Consider the following 19,234-nt stretch of genomic DNA (forward strand, 5'->3'; position numbering starts at 1 on the left):
AACATGAATATAGCCATATGGGATTTTACAGTATCAGGAATAATACTGTAGGTTTTACTATATTATTGCAATATTATCACAGCAATGTTACTAATGCTATCAAAAGGTAACGTATTTGTATTCTTATAGATTCCTATTTAATTGATTATCATTTAAATTGCCAGCATTAAAAATATTTCCGCAGAATGCCAAAGGTGCTACAGTTTCAATGTAAAAATTTAATTCAAACGTTATTGGCTACACAAATCGCACTGTGACATTGGCAACAACCAAGAAACCAAAAACAACAATAGTGGCTTTGGGAAAAAATGAAATTTATTGGTTCTATTTTGGAATGTAATCAAGTGTACAGTATAAAAAATGCACAATCAATCAATTGCAAGCAATTTTCATTTATGTAAAATGCCATGGCTAACGGATGTACAGAAATAAAGTGCGAAAATATTGTCTCATTGCTTGCGACCCTGTTTAGCTTATAAATATAATGGTGAACTGTAATGAAGGAACTTTTTTTACGTCTTGGACTCCATCTTCATTTAACAGCCATTAATTATGTTTGGTGGCTCGAGAAGTTAAAGCAGACACAGTATATAAAATTGCAACCAAAATAAAAAATAAACCCCACTTGTACTTTTGAATCTACAATTTATTTAACTTGTTGCCATTTTAGATTTTAATATTTGATAGTCTTGCTTTTTTTCTGTATTATGAATTAGAATATGTCATCATCATCATGCTTGATCTATAATCTGTCCAGTGAAGGCCAGTGGGATGCAATTAGTGTTGTGTTCTTTATCAAGTTATTTGTGTAGTTAAATACAAATATAAATTTGTAAATATAACTAGCTAAAAATGAAACCCATCAAACACAGGAAAAACCCAGAAAAAGGTTCTAGATTTTTAAGTGTTCTGCATGGGTGATACCCATAAATGAGAATTTGGTCGCATTTCCTTTTATGTAGCAATCGAAAACATTTTTAAAAAGTTTCCTGTTCACCCCATAAATAGGTACAATGAACAAAAACAATAATAAATAATAATTATCTTATGCCTGCTGGGATTCGTGTTCCAGTAATCCACAATGCTCTTGATTATTGTGTGACAAAAGTTATTTGGACAGATAGGACAGAACTTTCTTTTCATATAATGAACTCTGTTTCAAACAAGCTGGTTAGCATAGAACAAGTTACAAGGGGACAAAAGAATCAACTAACTGGAATACACAACGAATCCAAATATGCTAATAAAACCACACCAAAAGCAACCAGGCGTGAGATTTGTCATTATATTTTAGCTAGTCGCTCATATTCTCATTTAGCTAATCCTTTGTATTCTCTTTATGCAAGTTTCTCATGATCTCTTTTAGAAAGTCCTTCACATTGCTAATCCCTCACATTCACTTTTGGCTAGTCCTTCATATTCACTTTTAGTCGGTCCTCTCACTTTCTCTTTTAGTCTGTCCCTTACTTTCTCTTTTAACAAATTCCTTACCTTCACTTCAAGCAAGTCCTTCACTTTCTCTTTTAAAAAGTCCCTCACATTGTCAATCCCTCACATTCTTTCAGCCTGTCCACTTACTTTCTCTTTTAGCTAGTCCCTCACTTTCTCTTTAAGCTAGTCCCTCACTTTTGCTTTAAGCTAGCCCCTCACTTTCTCTTTAGGCTAGTCCCTCACTTTTGCTTTAAGCTAGTCCCTCACTTTCTCTTTAAGCTAGTCCCTCACTTTCTCTTTAAGCTAGTCCCTCACTTTCACTTTAAGCTAGCCCCTCACTTTCACTTTAAGCTAGCCCCTCACTTTCTCTTCTAGCAAGTCCTTCACACTGCAGAACCTTCACATTCTCTTTAAGCTATTCTTTCACTTTCTCACTAAGCTAGTGCTTCACATTTACTTTCTCTTTTAGCCTGTCCCTCTAGCTAGTCCCTTAAATGATTTTTCTGCTATTCATTCACAGTCTCTTTTAGCTATTCCTTCACATTCTCTTTAATCTAGTTTTATCTAGTCCCTCATATGTTCTTTTCCTTAGTCCTTCATATTCTCTAAGTTAGCTTGTTAGATCAAGTAAATCAGCTAACTACCAGTGGCTAGTAACCTATGTCCCTAAATATCCTTATGTGAGTAATGAGCAGAAATTTTATTCCCCCAAAGACAGTAAATTTAAGATTTCAGCCTCATAGTGCCACACTTTGCATGTTAGCGTTTCACTGATAATTGTAAAAAGGTTGTGATCTTGGACCCCACAAATGACAGAGATCCAAAACCCATAACTGCTTAGATATGACTTTGGCTAGTGTCATGTTGGATAATAGCAGGTACTAAATGAATAACGAATGTAATGCTCATGTCCAAAAATCAGTTAATACTAGTGGATGTGTTTAAAAAAGATCGAGCAATCAGTACCAGGCAATAACCATGTTTATCAGAGCAAAAGTGTCACAATTTAAAATGCTTTCCTGTACAATATTAGCCTCAGTGTCTACTGATTAAAGCACTTTGATACCTTTAAAATGTCTCGCAGGCAAATATTCACAGGAAGATCATGTACAGTACAATATTTTCTTTCTTTTTTAACCCACCAAATTGTGAATGTACATCAATACATACAAATTCAGAACTAGACTTGTGTGCAAATAAGTTTTGGTACCCCAAATACCCTCACATTAAGCTGAAATTCACTCCTACTTTCCACAGCAACAGAAACATTGTGAATAATGCTGTACATGAAGGCTAACCTTCAAATAAATAAATCAATAAATAAAATACAAAAAAAACACCAAACAAATGTATTTCCACAAAGAGGGAACAAACAAAAATTTACAGTCCATATAGGAACTGATGAAGAGAAAAACAGAAGCTTTGGATTACATCTGATGTCCTTATCCATGCTATATCTTTTCTAAATTAAAGAATACATTATTAGACAATACAAAGAGGTAAGTTTGGCAAGTGGCTTGAATGTAAATATTGCGAATTGAGCACTGTGAATGTTTTTTTTTTTCCTTTTTTCCTTTTTTTTTTTTTTGCTAAACATGACCTTTGAAGCTACAATCTGAAATGCGGGAATTCCAAAATGGCTAAGCAAAGCTTTAAAAAAAGCTAAGAAAAGCTCTGAGAAATACTGACATATGACTTTGAAAACATTCCTGATTTCAGCTTGTACCCTGAAAAGATATTGAGTGGATTTTTTCCAAATACTTCGTCATCTTATCAATTTACAAGACAAAAATATCAGAATAAGAAGCGATTTGTGGACTTCCAAAATCGATTGATTCAAAGAAAGATGCTAACAATTATTTGAAACAGTGTGATACTATATTTCACTCATTTTCACCCATGTCTGTTTTGTCCCTTTAATCTGCATCCTTTCTTGTCAAACATGTCCCTAGTGTTCATCATTCACTGTCTGTTTATAAGGCAAACAAGCACAATTAGACTGCTTTTTTTTTTTTTTTGCAATCAACTCATGAAGAGCTAAGCACTTTCGTCTGACTTTCAGGGCACAAATTGAGGCAACAAGGGGATTTCTGTCATACACAAAGACAGGAGGAATTCAGGCAAACATGTTAAATAAACATGACTAGTTCAGCTATCAGAACTAATGAGAAAAAAAACAGCTTTGTGGATAAAAAAAAGAAAAAAATTGGTCCTGAGCTTCAACCAACGATATTAAACACAGATGCAGCTTATAGCAGGAAATAGATATTAAACAGGAGTGAACAAATCACTAGGACGAGCTTCTGGGACGAGGTTATGTGCACGGGATATCTGTATGTATATTTGAAGTTATTTGATGGACATGTTTTCATTTTGTGATGTGTTTCATGACATTGTGCAATAGTCTCACTTTGAACTGTCTGATTGTGAAATCATCCCATGTACACACTCATTCTCTTTTCTTAGTCCATGTTCACATACGTGCCAATACGAAATATGGATTTAATAAATTTCTTTTTTTTAAAGATATGCACATTAGGTACGATTTAGTAAAGTAGAATCTGAAAATTCAGATTACTGGTTAAAATTTATTTCACAGGCACGTGTGGTGTTACGTTTTTTCAATTCCCCACTGTTTAGTTCCTAACTGCAATTAGCCCATTTAGTGTTTACACAGAGTTTGAGAAAAAAAACTTATCATGGATTAATCGTATCGTATTTTTTCTTTAAATGTACAAAAAGAAAAAAGACATTAAGAAAAAACTGCAACTTATAGAAAAGCGCTAGAGATATTAAGCACACATTCTGTAGTTAGGGCAAGTAGATTGTTTTGCTAATCCGATAATGAAGCCAATATGAAGCCTAGCAGGCAACATGTAATATCAAACAATCTGATTTTGGTTATGCAAACACGGTTGTATGAATGCACCTACAGTACTGTGATTAGCTGACTAAGTTGCCACGTTAGTTTATTTTTTTTAGTCATGGCAGCGAGACTTTCATGCAAAAAAACATGTTACTGGGTAGCACACTAAATCTTTTTTGCCCAATGGAGGAGCAAATGAAGTAAAGATTTGTTCACCCCTGTAGCAAAATCAGACATATGAATTAAGCAGCTTTGCAAAAAGAAAGCCACAGGATTAATACTGAGCTTTAGCCTTTAGGTAGTTTTTTTCATGACTTAAAATGGATCATGTGAGTTAGCACAGTGCAGTCAGATCTGGTCCAGATACAGAGTCTGATTCTCAGACTGTACGAAAATTTTTAATACTAGGCTTTCAGTTTATGATTAAATATCTATAATACATGTGTATGTACACAACATGTGTGTGTGTGTATGCCTGTGGGTGTTTATGACGGAGTGAGCCCAGGGCTGGTCATATCCGTAGTCGGACTCGCCAGATACTCACTGGACTTCAGGCTGGCCAGAGATTTATAGCTGGCAACTGAAGTCAGAGAGCCACACAGTCCTCTGAGAGATGGCGTGTCCTCTTTACCTACAAGACACACAGATTCACGTGCAGATTAACATCTCACTCATCTCACTCCAAATTAATTTGGTTACCCAGATACTATTTTTGGCTGTAATTTGTAATAAGTAACAAGGCCAGCAGCACAGCGATGAGATCTCTTCAGATCAAGAATGTAATAAAGAGTGTGATATTTAATGCAGAAAAACTGTCTACACACCAGCGAGACAGAGATAACTGGGACAAGGGAAAGCAATATAAAATGATGACGTGGAGGTGTTGAGACTGATACAAAATACATGCACGGTATTGCAGTTTATTAGTGAATACTTTAGGATATTTAATACACTCACTCACTCGCCACTTTATTATTGGTACACTCATGCGACTATCTAATCCCACTCTAGCCAATGTTTGTGGTAGATCATCCATTTATGCTTTAACCTTTAAAATACTTTTCTGCTCACCAGTAATGTGAAGAGTTATTTTTTGACTGAACACATCTCTCCTGTCAGCTCGATCCAACTGCCTTTTGACCTAAGGTGTTTCTGTTCACAGAACTGAAGTATTATTTTTTTCAACCTGCACCATTCTATACAAAATGATACTTTTTTTTGTGTAACTGTTCCCAGAGATCAGTGGTTTCTGAAATACTCACACCAGCCTATCTGGCACCAATATTCATGCCACTGAGATAATAATGTTCCTTATTTCGATGTTTAATGTAAATTTAAGACGAAGTCTAACCTCTATCTTCATGACTGAATGCATTTGATTGGCTAATGCCACATAATTGGCTGAAAAGACAAAGGAATGAAGGTGAAGGTATAAAGTGTCCCTTTCTCTTAATTGATACAATAATACAAGCACAAGTACAAAGACACAACAATCGAAGCATTTATTTTCCTGTCTGATCCAAATAATCTAACATCCTTAACATCGATTGACTTTGTAAAGATTGATGCTAAACTACCTGATTCACACGCACACACACAAACAGTACCTTCTCTTTGCCAGGGGGTGAGTCCAGTCTTGCCATCCAGACTGTGCGTATGTGTGTGTCCCGGCTCGAGGGACATCTGAGACAGACTCATATCGGCAGACAGCTGGTCCAGACTTGGAAAGCTCTTCCTATGTACATAAACGAACACTTTTCCACAATTGACGCTTTGGTTTCGTTTGCAGGAAATGCTCATACACATATCACAACTGATTCCAATTGTTTCTTATTTCCTGTGCTGAGCAAAAAAACATTTACCCAGAGCCCAATACAAATTACTTCATCATGCGGTTTCATTAAAACCGCTATGCCTAAGGTTTAGGGAGTGAAATTTCGTCCCTTTTTGTCTTTTTCCTTAATTACTTGAATACATTTTTCTTATGTATCTTTCTCAAATAAAAATCAAACAAAGGAAGTTTAATCGACACCTTCCACCCACTTTATTAGGAACGGCAATACTAATGCTCATACTAGCATAATCTGAGCAGCTAATCATGTGGTAGCAGTGCAATGAACAAAAACTAGACAAATACAGATCTAGTGCTTCAGCTAACACACAAATCATTGGGAGAATAATGAAACTCTGGATTTAATTGGCATGGTTCTTAGTACCAGAATGTTTGGTTTCAGTTGCTAAAAGATCTATATTCATTAGGAATCTATAGTAACCAATCACTCTATAACCAGTCATGGATGAAGTAAACTATGTACTTGAGAAAAAGTAGAAATATACTATGTAAAATATTACTCCAGTAAAAGTGCATGCTTTAGCCTTTCACTTGAATAAAAGAACAAAAGCATTTGCCCTCAAATGTGATTTATTATGGCTATAATGTACTTTTGTCATATATGTCACAAGACTCTTTGCTTAATTAGCTTAATGTGAAAAGGCTCTAATGTTACTCTTAGCACACCGATCTATTAATAGAATGCTATTAATGAGTCAAACACTGATTGGTATCTATTACAATTATCATGAGCCCAAAACCTTCAACAATTTAAAAATAATCTTGCAATTAAGGCCACTGGTGTTGAACTGTTAAACTGTATGTTCATGCTATGTAGATGCCACCAATTGGAATTCAAAACAGAGCTCGCACTCTAGATTGGTGGCTTGCTGTGTGTTTGACCAGTTAAGTTTTTATCCACTCATAAATAAACTGATTTCACAGTCGTTACTTTTGTAGTAAAAAAAAAAAATTTTTTAAATATATATATATTTGACTTTGAAATGTATTGAAGTCCCCAAGTGGAAATATTTCAGTAAAGTACAGATAAGTGAAAAAGAATCTTAAGTACAGTAATGGATTTCATTTACTTCATTACTGTCCACCACTGGCTGCCAAATATAGTAAATGTTATATAGCAGCTATGTTTATGGATATGATTGTCACAATCCGAGTTTCATTTTTCATAACACAACCTGCCACAACACCCATGGCTATATATATATATCTTTTTTTTAAATAGTTGAAAAGAGGTTTTGGGCTTATGATAATTTTAATAGATATCAGTGTTTGATTGAATGTTTGACTCATTAATATCATTCTATTAGATTGGTGTGCTAAGAGTAACAGAGTCTTTTCACATAAACGGAGCTGATTAAGTAAAAAAAAATGATAATAGGAACATTATAGCCATAATAAATCATAATACTTGGGGAAATTAAGTACATTAGAAGCAAATACTTTTGTACTTTTACTCAAATGAAAGTTTAAAGAAAGCACTTTTACTGGAGTAATATTTTACCTCATGTATCTCTACTAGTACTCAAGTACGTTGTGTTCTTCATCAACCATAGGTGGCAGCATAGAATTACATTAATCATAATAAATATAAACGATATACATGTATAGTCTCATTAGTTAAAATAAACCCAGTATACAGATACATACTCTTCCCAGCGTCCTGTGGGCTTCCGGTAAAGTAAGGTGTCAAGGGCGACAGCGTTGGTGTCCATGGCACCAGGCGAGGGCCACTGATTGGTCAGGTGCGAGGTGAGCTCCTGTCTGGATCGCAGGTCATGGTTCTTTAATACGGTTCTGCTGATGTTTGAAACACACCCACCCACCAAGACAAAGTTTTCGGTCATAACTGCACGCTTTAAAACTGATATACAATGAAAGTGACTGTATAACAGCGCTGCAGCGAGCTCTAGCTGTGTGTTTGCTTTCTTTGAAGCACAAATTGGTTATAATTAAAAAACTAGGAGTACAAGTGACAAGCCAACTTCGAATTCTGAAAAACCCACCTACTGTAATTCCTATGCGTCGGCTGCAAACATTAGCCCAAGAGAAGCACTCTTCTTTGCAGAACATTTTTCAACCTTTTATAAAAACAGAGTGTCTGCTTACGAAGGGGAAGAGAGGAAATTGCCTTAGCAACTGTATGCAAATTGGCTGAAATTGACCTCAAAACCACAGCACTATAAATTAGCAGCAAAACGTGGCCATCTCCAAGCTTTATTAATAATACAACATGCCTCTGCAGCTGCAAAGTGCAAAGTTTTCACTGTGCTAGCACATTTGGCAATGCAGTATGGAGAGTGAATGCACATCATTATCATCATCATCATTCTAATTTAAAATGATACTTTTGCATGATGAATAATCAATTGTATGAGATACACCTACAGGACAAAAAGCACACTTTTGTGACTTTGTGGCTTTTTTTCTTTTTTTTTTTTATCTAAAAGTATTTGTAGAGTGTTCAGTTCATATCAAACCAAATCTATATTTGCTTCTCTATTTTTTATTTTTATTTTTTTTTATCTTTTCAACTTATTACAAGACTTATCTTTGCCCAAATCATATTACCTTTGTATATTCATTTCTGAGTCTGACCAGCTTCAAGCCAAAACTCCAATCGGTCATCCTGTTATCATATGTGCTCAAACATGACATGACGTACACAATTAGAAATAAAACGATCCACATTATTTATTTATCTACATTAAAATAAATACACTACAGAGTCCACTATGTTGAGTCTAGACATGTGCATCAGTTGGGATTCTGCAGGACGAAGCAAAGAAATCCCCCAAGCAAAATTTTTATCCTCATGTGGTTACGAGCGAGCGAGCAGAAAATCACAAAAAAAAAATGACGAACTTATTAGTTTAAATTTTGAGAAACAATACTACAAAAGGCGTAAAAGTCAAACTGATGAACGTACAGCCATATGTGAACCTTTATTCGTATACGTACGGCCATATGTGAACCGTTAACACCATTTAAATATCTCAACACTGTACTGTGCTTGTAATCTTCTGTAGATATCTGCAGGTTTTACGCTTTTGTTCACAAGTAACGTCATCACCAAACGCTGTTGTCTGCCATCTTGATTAACGGTCTCTGGAATAGCCCGGAAAAAGTGCATAATAGGACACACTAACCACTTACTACTGCGTGTAGTATCACCACACTAGCATCCATTTTTATACCTGTAAAATTAAATGTTCCAGTTTGACATGAACAGCTGTTGTATATTTATTATAAAATGCAAAAGAAATCAGACAATACCAGACTGATACCAGACAATCCAGAGAGATTTGACAATTGCATTTTCAGTTTTTTAAAACTCTCTCTGATGTCCCCATACAGTTGATGTGTAAAAATTTAATTTCTGTCAGTCTGCCATTTTTATCAGGCATTTCATTTATTTCCATCTCTAAATTGATGTTCGTGAAAAGCACAGAGCTTTTTAAATGAACAGATGCAGAGGCTAAGTTGTTGCTATGGGTAACTCAATACTTAAAACATGATAAACATGATTGTTTTATTTGTCTCATGACTAATACATCATTGAATATCTCTATTTCCTTATTAAATAATTAATAATTTTCTAATGAAATTGATATATTAATTTAATATTAATCCTATCAGTAGAATACTTTTAAAAGGGCTCAGTTTTTCGCAGCACAAAATCCAAATTAATGAAAAAATAAAAAGGTTCTGCATAAATCTTGAGCTAAGTTTGGGTTATAAACTCGAGTGATGTAGCTGAGGATGAGGAACTGTCATTCAGTCAATGTTTCTACAAAGTGTTAATCTTTTTTTTTTTTTTTTAAACAGGCCACACACACTTTAGGATTAAATCCAAATTTGGCACAGATAGGATTTTTTTATTTATTTTTTAATTTTCAAGTATTTCTGATGCAGTAAACATGACAGGATTTAATTCACGTGTAGTTAAAAGCGTTAGTTGGACTAAAACACTATCTCTGTGTAGCATGTACTATATAAATAATCATTAAATTTGCAATTATGAATTCTCAGATATCATAGTTCAGAAAATGTTGATAAGAATAATAGTTCTTGCCTTAGGACAAATCACAGGTTTATATTAACGTATGGGTCTAAATAATTGTTTCTTTAGTAATAACTCTTACTCATTACACCTCCTACCATCACATTATCTCCTTCTTTCAACTCTACTGTTTCATCCCTCCTCCCATTGTTTCTCATTTCCTCCTTATCCATCAATTCATCACTCTGTCCTCCCCTCTGCAATGCCCTCGCAGTGCCAACTCACTGATGAATGTTTGATTACTCAGCAGTTTGATCGTAATGAACTACAAGCAGGGCGCTTCTCCTTGCAAACTTTCCTTTTGCAGTAAACATATTAATAACAGAACGATGTGCTAAAGTGATCAGTACAGGTGAATCCACATGCTAATTATTCCTGGAATTTAAGAAAATTCATATCAGATGTTTTGCAATTAAAATTGTATTCATCTGCCATGTGGAACCGTATAATAAATTGTTGTGGCAGTTTTTCTGGGATTGTGCAGCGAGAAAACTTGAAAACATCAAAGGTTTTTCACGGGTCATTAGTAGTGAATCTAAACTGTATCCTGACATGAATTATTGCACGTGTATTTCAATTTGTTTAAATTGGTCGCACTGAAATGCTACCTTTTTGTAGCATGTGCTATATTTATAAGCATAAAATGTGCCAATTATGAATTCTCAAATCTCATTGTTTAGAAGAGTTGGATTAAACACATAGGCCATGCCTACCTCACTAACACAAGAAAGCACAGTGGCCAACCCTCTTTCATTGATACAACAAAGTCAAAGGCTAAACCTCCTTTACTGTCACAACAAGCTGGGAAGTGGTAACTCATCAGTAGCTTAGTGGATAAGATGTCAGACTTCTGATTGGAAGGTCATGGGTTCATATCCAAACACCACCATAAGCAAGGCCCTTAACCTTCAATAGCTTGGCTGTATGCCTGAAATAACTAAGTCTGGAGAAAGACATCTGATAAATTGCCACCTCCTTCATTGACACAATAACCAGAGCGGCCACACCGCCCTTTTATTGACAACAAGAACAGAAGCTTCACTTAATTTTTTTAAAACCTTCATCTGTACTCACAGTTGGTCCTGAAGCTCCAAGATAATGAACTCCAGTTGTTCTTTCTCCAGTTTATGGCTGATACCGGTTTCTGCGAAGCGCTGCAGTAAAACTTTATTTTGGGAGACGGACTCTGACAACTGAGCCTCTCTCAGACGAACCAGCTCTTCCAGATAACCCTATACGCACACACACACACACACACACACACACACACACACACACACACACACACACACAGTAAATATGGTTGAACTGTCTGTATAGTTGATGTCTATGTTAATCGTTAGATAATATAAAACACACACATACGCATGTATGCATCATGCAAAGCTAATCACCTGCAAATTGGAGATCTATAGATGTTGTATTGATCTCTACACTACATGTACACACTTGCCTTTTGCTCCAGCACCACTCTATATTTCTGCTCCATTCTTTTACACTTGCTGTACCAGCTGCTTAGGTCTGTACTCAAGCAGGCAGCCATATTGGACTCCGGAGTGCTGGCCTCGCTGCCACTGCTACCCAAAGTCCTCATCTCCTCCTCATCACTGCTGATGCTGTCCGAGCTGAGAAACACATGCACACACTATGGTCTAGATGGTATAGAGTTTTTATATACCGGTTGAAATGATCTAATGTGTATTTAAGTGCTCAGCCTTACGTTTGCGTGAACTTGAGGTAGGGTGTGTAGTCAATCACAGCAGGACAGCTTCCATCCAAACTATCGCCCTTTAGACAAAAACTGTCGACGAGCAACAATATAGCATTATATAAAGACACCACATTCCTTTCAGATGACATTTTCGTGAAATCTCAAAAGAATTTCAATATGGCGAAAGGTAAATTCAAGAACATACTGTAACTTATAACAGAAAATACACCAAAAACAGGTTAAACATACCCCAAGCTCCAAACTCAATGATTACTATTACTATGTATATACTAATATTACAAAATCAATTCCAAAACAAGTTGGGGAGCTGTGTAAAATAAATAATATATAAAATATAAGCAAGTATATAAAATCAGTCTCAGTAAGTGGAATCATTTGCATCCCCTCCGACTGATACATGGTTGAATGTCAAAAGTGCCCCACAGTGAGAGGGAGCGAAGTGGTCTACCTGAAATCAATAGCGTTTAGTCCGATGAGAGTATCTGCCAGCACACCGGCTTCCTCTCCCAGCACTATTGCACCTTCTTCATAAAACCTTCTGGTAAGCATCAGTGCATGCACAAACACACAAACAAACTCATTACAGTCATCATCATGATCTTCACAAAGGTTACCAGCGTATAGCAATGTACCAGACACAGTGGTGCATTGCACTCAAATACATGGACCACCTACTGCCATGCATAATCATGCGCAATTGTGTAGACAGGAGCAGGTATCTAATTTAATAACAAGCATAATAAGCAGTAAAATATAAACCCAAAGAACAGGGTTATCTTTATTTTAAACCTTTGAAGAATAAATAAATATATATATATATATATATGGGCTAAATTCTACATTTAAATGGCTTAATGACAATCAGATTTTATCTATAATTTATTTTATTAGTAAATATTTGCAGATTTGCAGATTCAAATTGTGTGTGTGTGTGTGTGTGTGTGTGTGTGTGTGTGTGTGTGTGTGTGTGTGTAAAACCTTGTGGTTTTGAAGTCTCTCAACGCAGCAGATATATATTCAGAAAGCCGTTTCTCCATCAAGGCAACTCGGATCCAAGCACGGCCCTGAAACAGAAATACACAGAGATAGATGGATTGATGGATGTAGGGCAAAAGAGGAGAAGAGAGATAGATAATGGAAAGAGGCACAGAAAGAAATAGGATGTCTAGCGTTTAAGGATCTTATGGTCTACTTCACTTTGTCAGGCAGGTCCTATTTAAGAGATTTCTTGGCAGTAATCAGGCCTGGGTGTGTATAGAGAAATTGAACTCAGGTGTGATAAACCACAGATTTAACAGGGGGGGCAAACACATTTTGGATTTTGTTTTCACTCAATAATAAAAACCTTCATTTAAAAACTGCATGTTGTGTTTACTTGTGTTATCTTTTACTAATTTTCCATTAGTTTAATGATCTGAATATTAAAGTGTGACAAACATGCAAAAAAATAAGAAATCAGGAAGGGGGCAAACACTTTCACACCACTGTATATGCTATTCATTTAAAATAAAACATTTGTTTTGTATACGACAGCCCATTATTCCCATCTATGGTAAAATATTGTTTGTGTGTGTTTATGTGTGTTTGTGTCCTTACCTTGGCTCTGGAACTGCGTACATTCTCCATAATCTCAATGCTTGAGATGCAGCCGTGAGGGACTTTGCTACAGGCCACACGCACATAATCCCAAAAACTACGTGGACTCTCGTAGCCAAACCATGTGATCTGACCTGCATATAATAATGCCAGCAGGAAAAAACTGACATTAGGGATGAGACTAGGTAAGACTTAAAAAAAAAAAGTTGTCCTGGAGCTCAAGATAATTTTTTCATTTTTGAACGAGAATAATCAAGTGTTTTTGATAAATGCGTCTCACCACTAAGGTAATATATTCATGCATGTATGCTGATTATTCTTCCTTTTTGCTATGTGTTGCCTGTTAGCAGGAAATTGAAACAAAATGAAAAAAAAAAAAATAATGAGACCATATGCTTCCTCCGACATGCATAATGGCAGCAGAAAGCTAATGGATTTTACGGACAGGTGTCTAATGGCATATAATGGAAACGTAATTTTGTTTACACTGTATGTAAAGGAAAGGAACGATTTCTACATGCTAAGTGGGTACAGAAAGAAACATTAACATTACTTGAAATAGTTTCCTACAGAATTGCACTTAACAAAACAAAAACAAAACGATAGTCTGTGAGAGAGGGGATACCCAAACACCAGGCCATGTCCCAGTACCTATAACTATCAGTAACTATCGTTTCCAATTCTATTTTATTTCAACTTCGTTGAATATTGCATATTTTGAAAGATGCCCACTTCCACCTATGCCAATTCCCCACTTATTTTAGTTGCAGTTTTTTCTATGCATTGATAAATTAAGCTCCCATTGATTCTGTATTATGGTGAGCTGAGATACATGTTCATTATATATGTAATAATTAGTTAATAATGAAATTGTATAATATATAAAGTATAATAATATAACATGCACATTAGAGTATTTAGTTATGTGCATGATTTCCTAACCCCACCCCCATCCTGCCGTCCAGGGCAAAACTGTGTGTCTTGCGTAAAACTGGTCTGTGGTGCAAAAAATGTTTGGGAGGGAGGACACTGGTTTTCACAGAGAGCATTCACTACAAGGTTGCCAGTTTGCTGACGTACGTGAACAGATACTAAAGCTTACGGGATGAAGAGACACTAAGAAAAAATAGAATAAACATTCTGTGGGTACAGACTGCTATTTCTCAGTTTTGTACACTATTGAGATACTGTATAATGTCTTTTAATGTTGTACAGTACTTTTAAAGTACAAACAAACCTTATCATAAAGTGCTATGACTTTGATAACTGTTTGGTTTTTCCCTTTACAGAAGCTCAAAATGGAAACGTTTATATCGAGTTCCACTGAAAAACTCAAATCTACAAAGCTACAGTCACATTGATGATGCTGTCATTTTACTTTTTCTAACTGATCGGACAAATGTTTTTTTTCATAGAGGATGATCAAATATTTCATAGACCTACATTGGCAGAATGTACAATATTCATACTGCTATCAGTGCCACACATTCTCTCTATCCATCTCCATCATGGTACAATTTGCACACACACTCAATGCTTCTTTCTACTAACAATACTCTCATTTCTAATACCTACCATTCACTCTCATTTCATTTGACATTTTCCTGTTTCACTCCATTTGTCATCTTTCTAGCAGTAACTGTCTGCCTGTCTTATGCAAACCTTCAATCCAGAAGGAACCCGATGCCTCCAAAATGTTTACATTTCGGACACACCAACTGTGTGTTAATCATGTATGTATGGCACCGGCCTTGCTTTTATAAGGCTTGACATGTGTGCAGTCCGAATGTAGTCTCCCGGTCCTTACCTTTGAGCCGATGGCTGAGGATCTGCTCCAGAATGGAGACGAAATTGATGAACTCCGGGGAGGTGTCATCGATAGTTTCGTAACAAGACCGATCAATCAGTGTTTTTACCGAGAACCTGCAGGGACGCAAGTTAAGAATTTTATTCTACTTCAAATAAGGTTGGTTGCTGTATATAATAGGAAATGACTGAATGACTGAATTGCAATCCCGACTCCCTAAACAACAAACACATCAGGATGGGATAAAAAATCAGAAGCCTGGGCACAAATGATCAAGCAGACTTTGTGTCTAGGTTTACATTTGGCATGTTTAATACCCAGAAGATTAAAAGAAACCTGCTTTCTATTGTCCCATAACTACACTATATAACCAAAAGTTTGGGGACACCTGGTCATAAGGACGGTATGTGCTCTTATAATTTCCTTCACTCTTCTCAGAAGATGTTCCACTAGATTTTGGAGTGTGCTTGTGGACATGTGTGTTCATCAGGCTACATACAAGGGTGTTAGTAAAGTCAGATACTAATGTAAGATGAGGAGGCCTTGGGTGCAGTCAGTTTTCCAATTCATCATAAAAGGTGTTTAGTTATGTCCATGACCTCACTACCCCCACCCTGTCCATCCGTGGAAAGACTGGTCCGTGGAAAAACTGGTCAGTGGTGCAAAAAAAGTTTGGAGAACGATATTCGCATTAGAAGACAATGGTTGTCAAAAGAAGCATACATCACAAAGTTAGCAGTTCACCGACATACAGTGTGTAAACAGTCACTAACTGCGGCTTATGTGATGTGATAAAATGAGGAGACACTTAAAAAATAAAAGGAACATTCTGCATGGGACTATATATACTGTTATACATGCTGTGATGCACCTCAAAGCTTTATAGCTCTTGCTATTCTTTCCAAATACCATCACCTGCTGCATATACTTCAAGGCTCTTCTCTGTTCTGGCACCGAGGTGGTGGAATGACTTCCACCTATATGTCTGAACATCTTTAAGTGACGGTTGAAGACTCTTCCTGAATCACTTTAATTAGCACTTACCAAGTTTGCTTTGTAAAAATCAAGAGTTATAGTCTGATTTATATTAAGTTTGTAATCTGGCGTACCAGTGTAAATTTATTCATCGCTAAAGACTCAAAGCACTTTTGTACGTCGCTCTGGACAAGGACGTCTGCTAAATGCCGCAAATGTAAATGTAAATGTTAAACACATCACCTGAGACAGGCTCTGACTAAGTGGATACATTTAATTCAATTTATTTGAATAGCACTTTTAATATTGGAAATTATTACAAAGCAGCTATACAGAAATATAATTCAAATGGTGAATGTATACATTTCAACTTATCAATCTATCAGTTTATCTTTAATGGTGTAAACTCACTGAGTTGATATGAGGGAAAGAAACCCGAATTAAAAATCAAACCTATCCCTAACTGGTGTCACTGGATTGTGCAATTATACAGTATCTCACAAAAGTGAGTACACCCCTCACATTTCAGCAACCATTTTATTATATCTTCTCGAGAGACAATACTATAGGAATGAAATTTTTATATTTTAGAGTAGTCAATGTGCAGCTTGTATAGTAGTACAGATTTACTGTACTGTCCTTTGAAAATAACCTACATACAGTACATACAGCCATTATTGTCAAAATACCTGGCAACAAATGTGAGTATGTAAGCATGGAAAGTCACACATCATGTTCATGTTTTTGTCTGCTATTTTGACAATAATGGCTGTATGTTGAGTTGTTTATATATATATATAATTCCCTACTATAACTGGTCAAAAAGGGCATTTGTTAGGGCATATGAAGTCTATTTTGCTTAAGTTAACAACTGTTCACTGTTGCATTCAAATTGACCGATGATATTTCTACTAATGTTTTAAGAGCAATGTGTGGACAGAGGATCAGATCTGAAATACAGAATCTGAAAACCAATATTTCGCTGCTCCATAGCTAAAACAACCTGCTGATTTTCCCAAAGACCCAAGCTCAATGAATACCATTGGAGACTTAATCAAAAGAGGGTCCATTTGTTTCTCTTAGTCTGTAGTAATGCACTAGTTTACTCATTCATCAAATGGCATTCAAAACGGAATTTCTTGGTATGTTAGTTCCCACTTTTTTTACCACATTAAATCATTTTCAGGCTATTAAAACACACTCGGAAAAACACTGATGCCCTTACTTGCTCTATGAGATTGCAAAAAAAAAAAAATTAAATAAATAAATAATACTATATTATCCAACCCTGCATCCCTGTGTATATTTATGACATGGAAATTACAAAGCAAAAACATGCTGAGAAAAACCACAGCAAAATATTCCCATCTGAACTTCTGATTTAAACCTGGTGAAAGAAAACAGCACCTCAAATCAGACCAAGTATAAAAATAGATAAGGAACAACAAGCTTTGTTGCATTCCCTTTCAACCGAGCAGCTGGAGCTCGTGACTCACCATCTGAACAAATCTGCTGTGCCTTGCTAACCTTTACAAGAAAAGAAACATTAGCCAGGTCACTACTAACACTAATGTTAGCAAGTGCTTGCTTTATCTGACATGTTAAACAATGTTCTGCTATAATCTGTGTCAGACTATGAAAGTCTAATCACCCTCCTTTGTTGAAAGATTTGAGAAAATGCTCGTGAATGCAAAGGAAATTGTTTAGTTTTTTTTATAGTTATGGCATTGGAGCTCAAAGTAAAAAGGTACCAGTAATCTAATCCAGGGACTCGATGTACTTGCTGTAGGTGCAGGTAATTCAATAGAAGCCCTAAGGAAGCCAAATATGAGCATATAATGGTGAAATTGGTAACAAAAGCTTATTAAACCAGTGGGATATAAACAGGAATACAGCACGGCTCGAAAACAAGAATATGGATGTCAGGGTGTCTGGTTTGTTTTTATTGCCTGAAGAATAACTTCCTGCTTATTACATACTGGAGGAGACACATATAATACAATACATTACATCTGACAGTAAGATTGAGATACATACTAGAGTATAATGGTTTATAGCAGTGCTTTTTCATCAGCAAGGTCTGTGTGTGTTTTATTTATTTAAATTACAATAGTGGAATCCACAATTATTTAAGCTATTGTTAGTGCCCTGGCTGATTTGTTATTTCATTGGACATATTCCATTTTTTATTTTTATAATTCCATTTTTATATTGAATAAATCAATTAAAATCTATTTCACTGCAATTATATACTGTTTCATGAAATTGTTAATTGGTTTGATCCCCTTTATTCTATTTATATTCTATTTTTTTAATAGCCTATTAAATAATGTCAACTTTCCACTGATGTGTTTTGTCCGTGAACAATTCAGTAACAGGAGACTACATGTCAAGTTTATTTCTATAGCACTTTTCAAAATGGACATTGTCTCAAAGCAGCTTTACAGAATTTAAGAGTTAAGGTGAATGATGTGTATTTATCCCTGATGAGCAGCCTGGGGTGACTGTGGCAAGGACAAACTCCCTTAGATGTTATGAGGAAGAAACTTTAAGAGGAACCAGACTCAAAATGGGACTATGACACTTGACTCTATGAATTGTTACATGACTCTAACAAATACAACAAATACAACTTTACTGTGTTGGTTGTATTGAATTTTATAGGATGTGTGGTTTGTATATGTGCAGATGCCTTTCCTGCACTCTAGCTAAATGAAGCTGCGTCTACCTCCTGTAGATGACGTCACCAGGAGGCGACCATATAAAGTAGGGTCAGAAGCTGGGATCGGGAGCTCGCCTGGCTGACGCTCGCTTTGTTTGTTTTGTTATGTTTTGTTTCGTGTCTTGTGATAACCTATTATTGACCTACGCCCGTCCTGACTCCGTGTTTGCCCTGTTCCGTTTTTGATGTTTTG

The 19,234-nt window shown here is 35.9% G+C and overlaps 1 protein-coding gene across 5 annotated transcripts in view; it reads right to left on the bottom strand.

Moving 5' to 3' along the window:
- Positions 1 to 297: 297 nt before the first annotated feature.
- The window catches only part of rundc3b (RUN domain containing 3b), a 28,883-nt gene continuing 9,946 nt past the window's right edge, over positions 298 to 19,234 (bottom strand). The window contains exons 2-11 of one of the 5 annotated variants that reach the window (XM_046833515.1): positions 15,345 to 15,460; positions 13,538 to 13,671; positions 12,920 to 13,005; positions 12,390 to 12,476; positions 11,930 to 12,010; positions 11,663 to 11,834; positions 11,284 to 11,441; positions 7,797 to 7,946; positions 5,905 to 6,032; positions 298 to 4,928 (exon numbers count right to left, since the gene is read on the bottom strand). In XM_046833515.1, coding sequence (XP_046689471.1) covers positions 4,783 to 4,928; positions 5,905 to 6,032; positions 7,797 to 7,946; positions 11,284 to 11,441; positions 11,663 to 11,834; positions 11,930 to 12,010; positions 12,390 to 12,476; positions 12,920 to 13,005; positions 13,538 to 13,671; positions 15,345 to 15,460 — 1,258 coding nt within the window. In that variant the 3' untranslated portion in view covers positions 298 to 4,782. Of the gene's footprint in view, positions 4,929 to 5,904; positions 6,033 to 7,796; positions 7,947 to 11,283; positions 11,442 to 11,662; positions 11,835 to 11,929; positions 12,011 to 12,389; positions 12,480 to 12,919; positions 13,006 to 13,537; positions 13,672 to 15,344; positions 15,461 to 19,234 lie in introns of all 5 variants that reach the window. The other 4 variants (XM_046833517.1, XM_046833516.1, XM_046833513.1 and 1 more) reach the window with 4 other exon arrangements.

Source organism: Silurus meridionalis, chromosome 21 (assembly GCF_014805685.1).
Source record: "Silurus meridionalis isolate SWU-2019-XX chromosome 21, ASM1480568v1, whole genome shotgun sequence".
Classification (NCBI taxonomy): Eukaryota; Metazoa; Chordata; class Actinopteri; order Siluriformes; family Siluridae; genus Silurus; species Silurus meridionalis.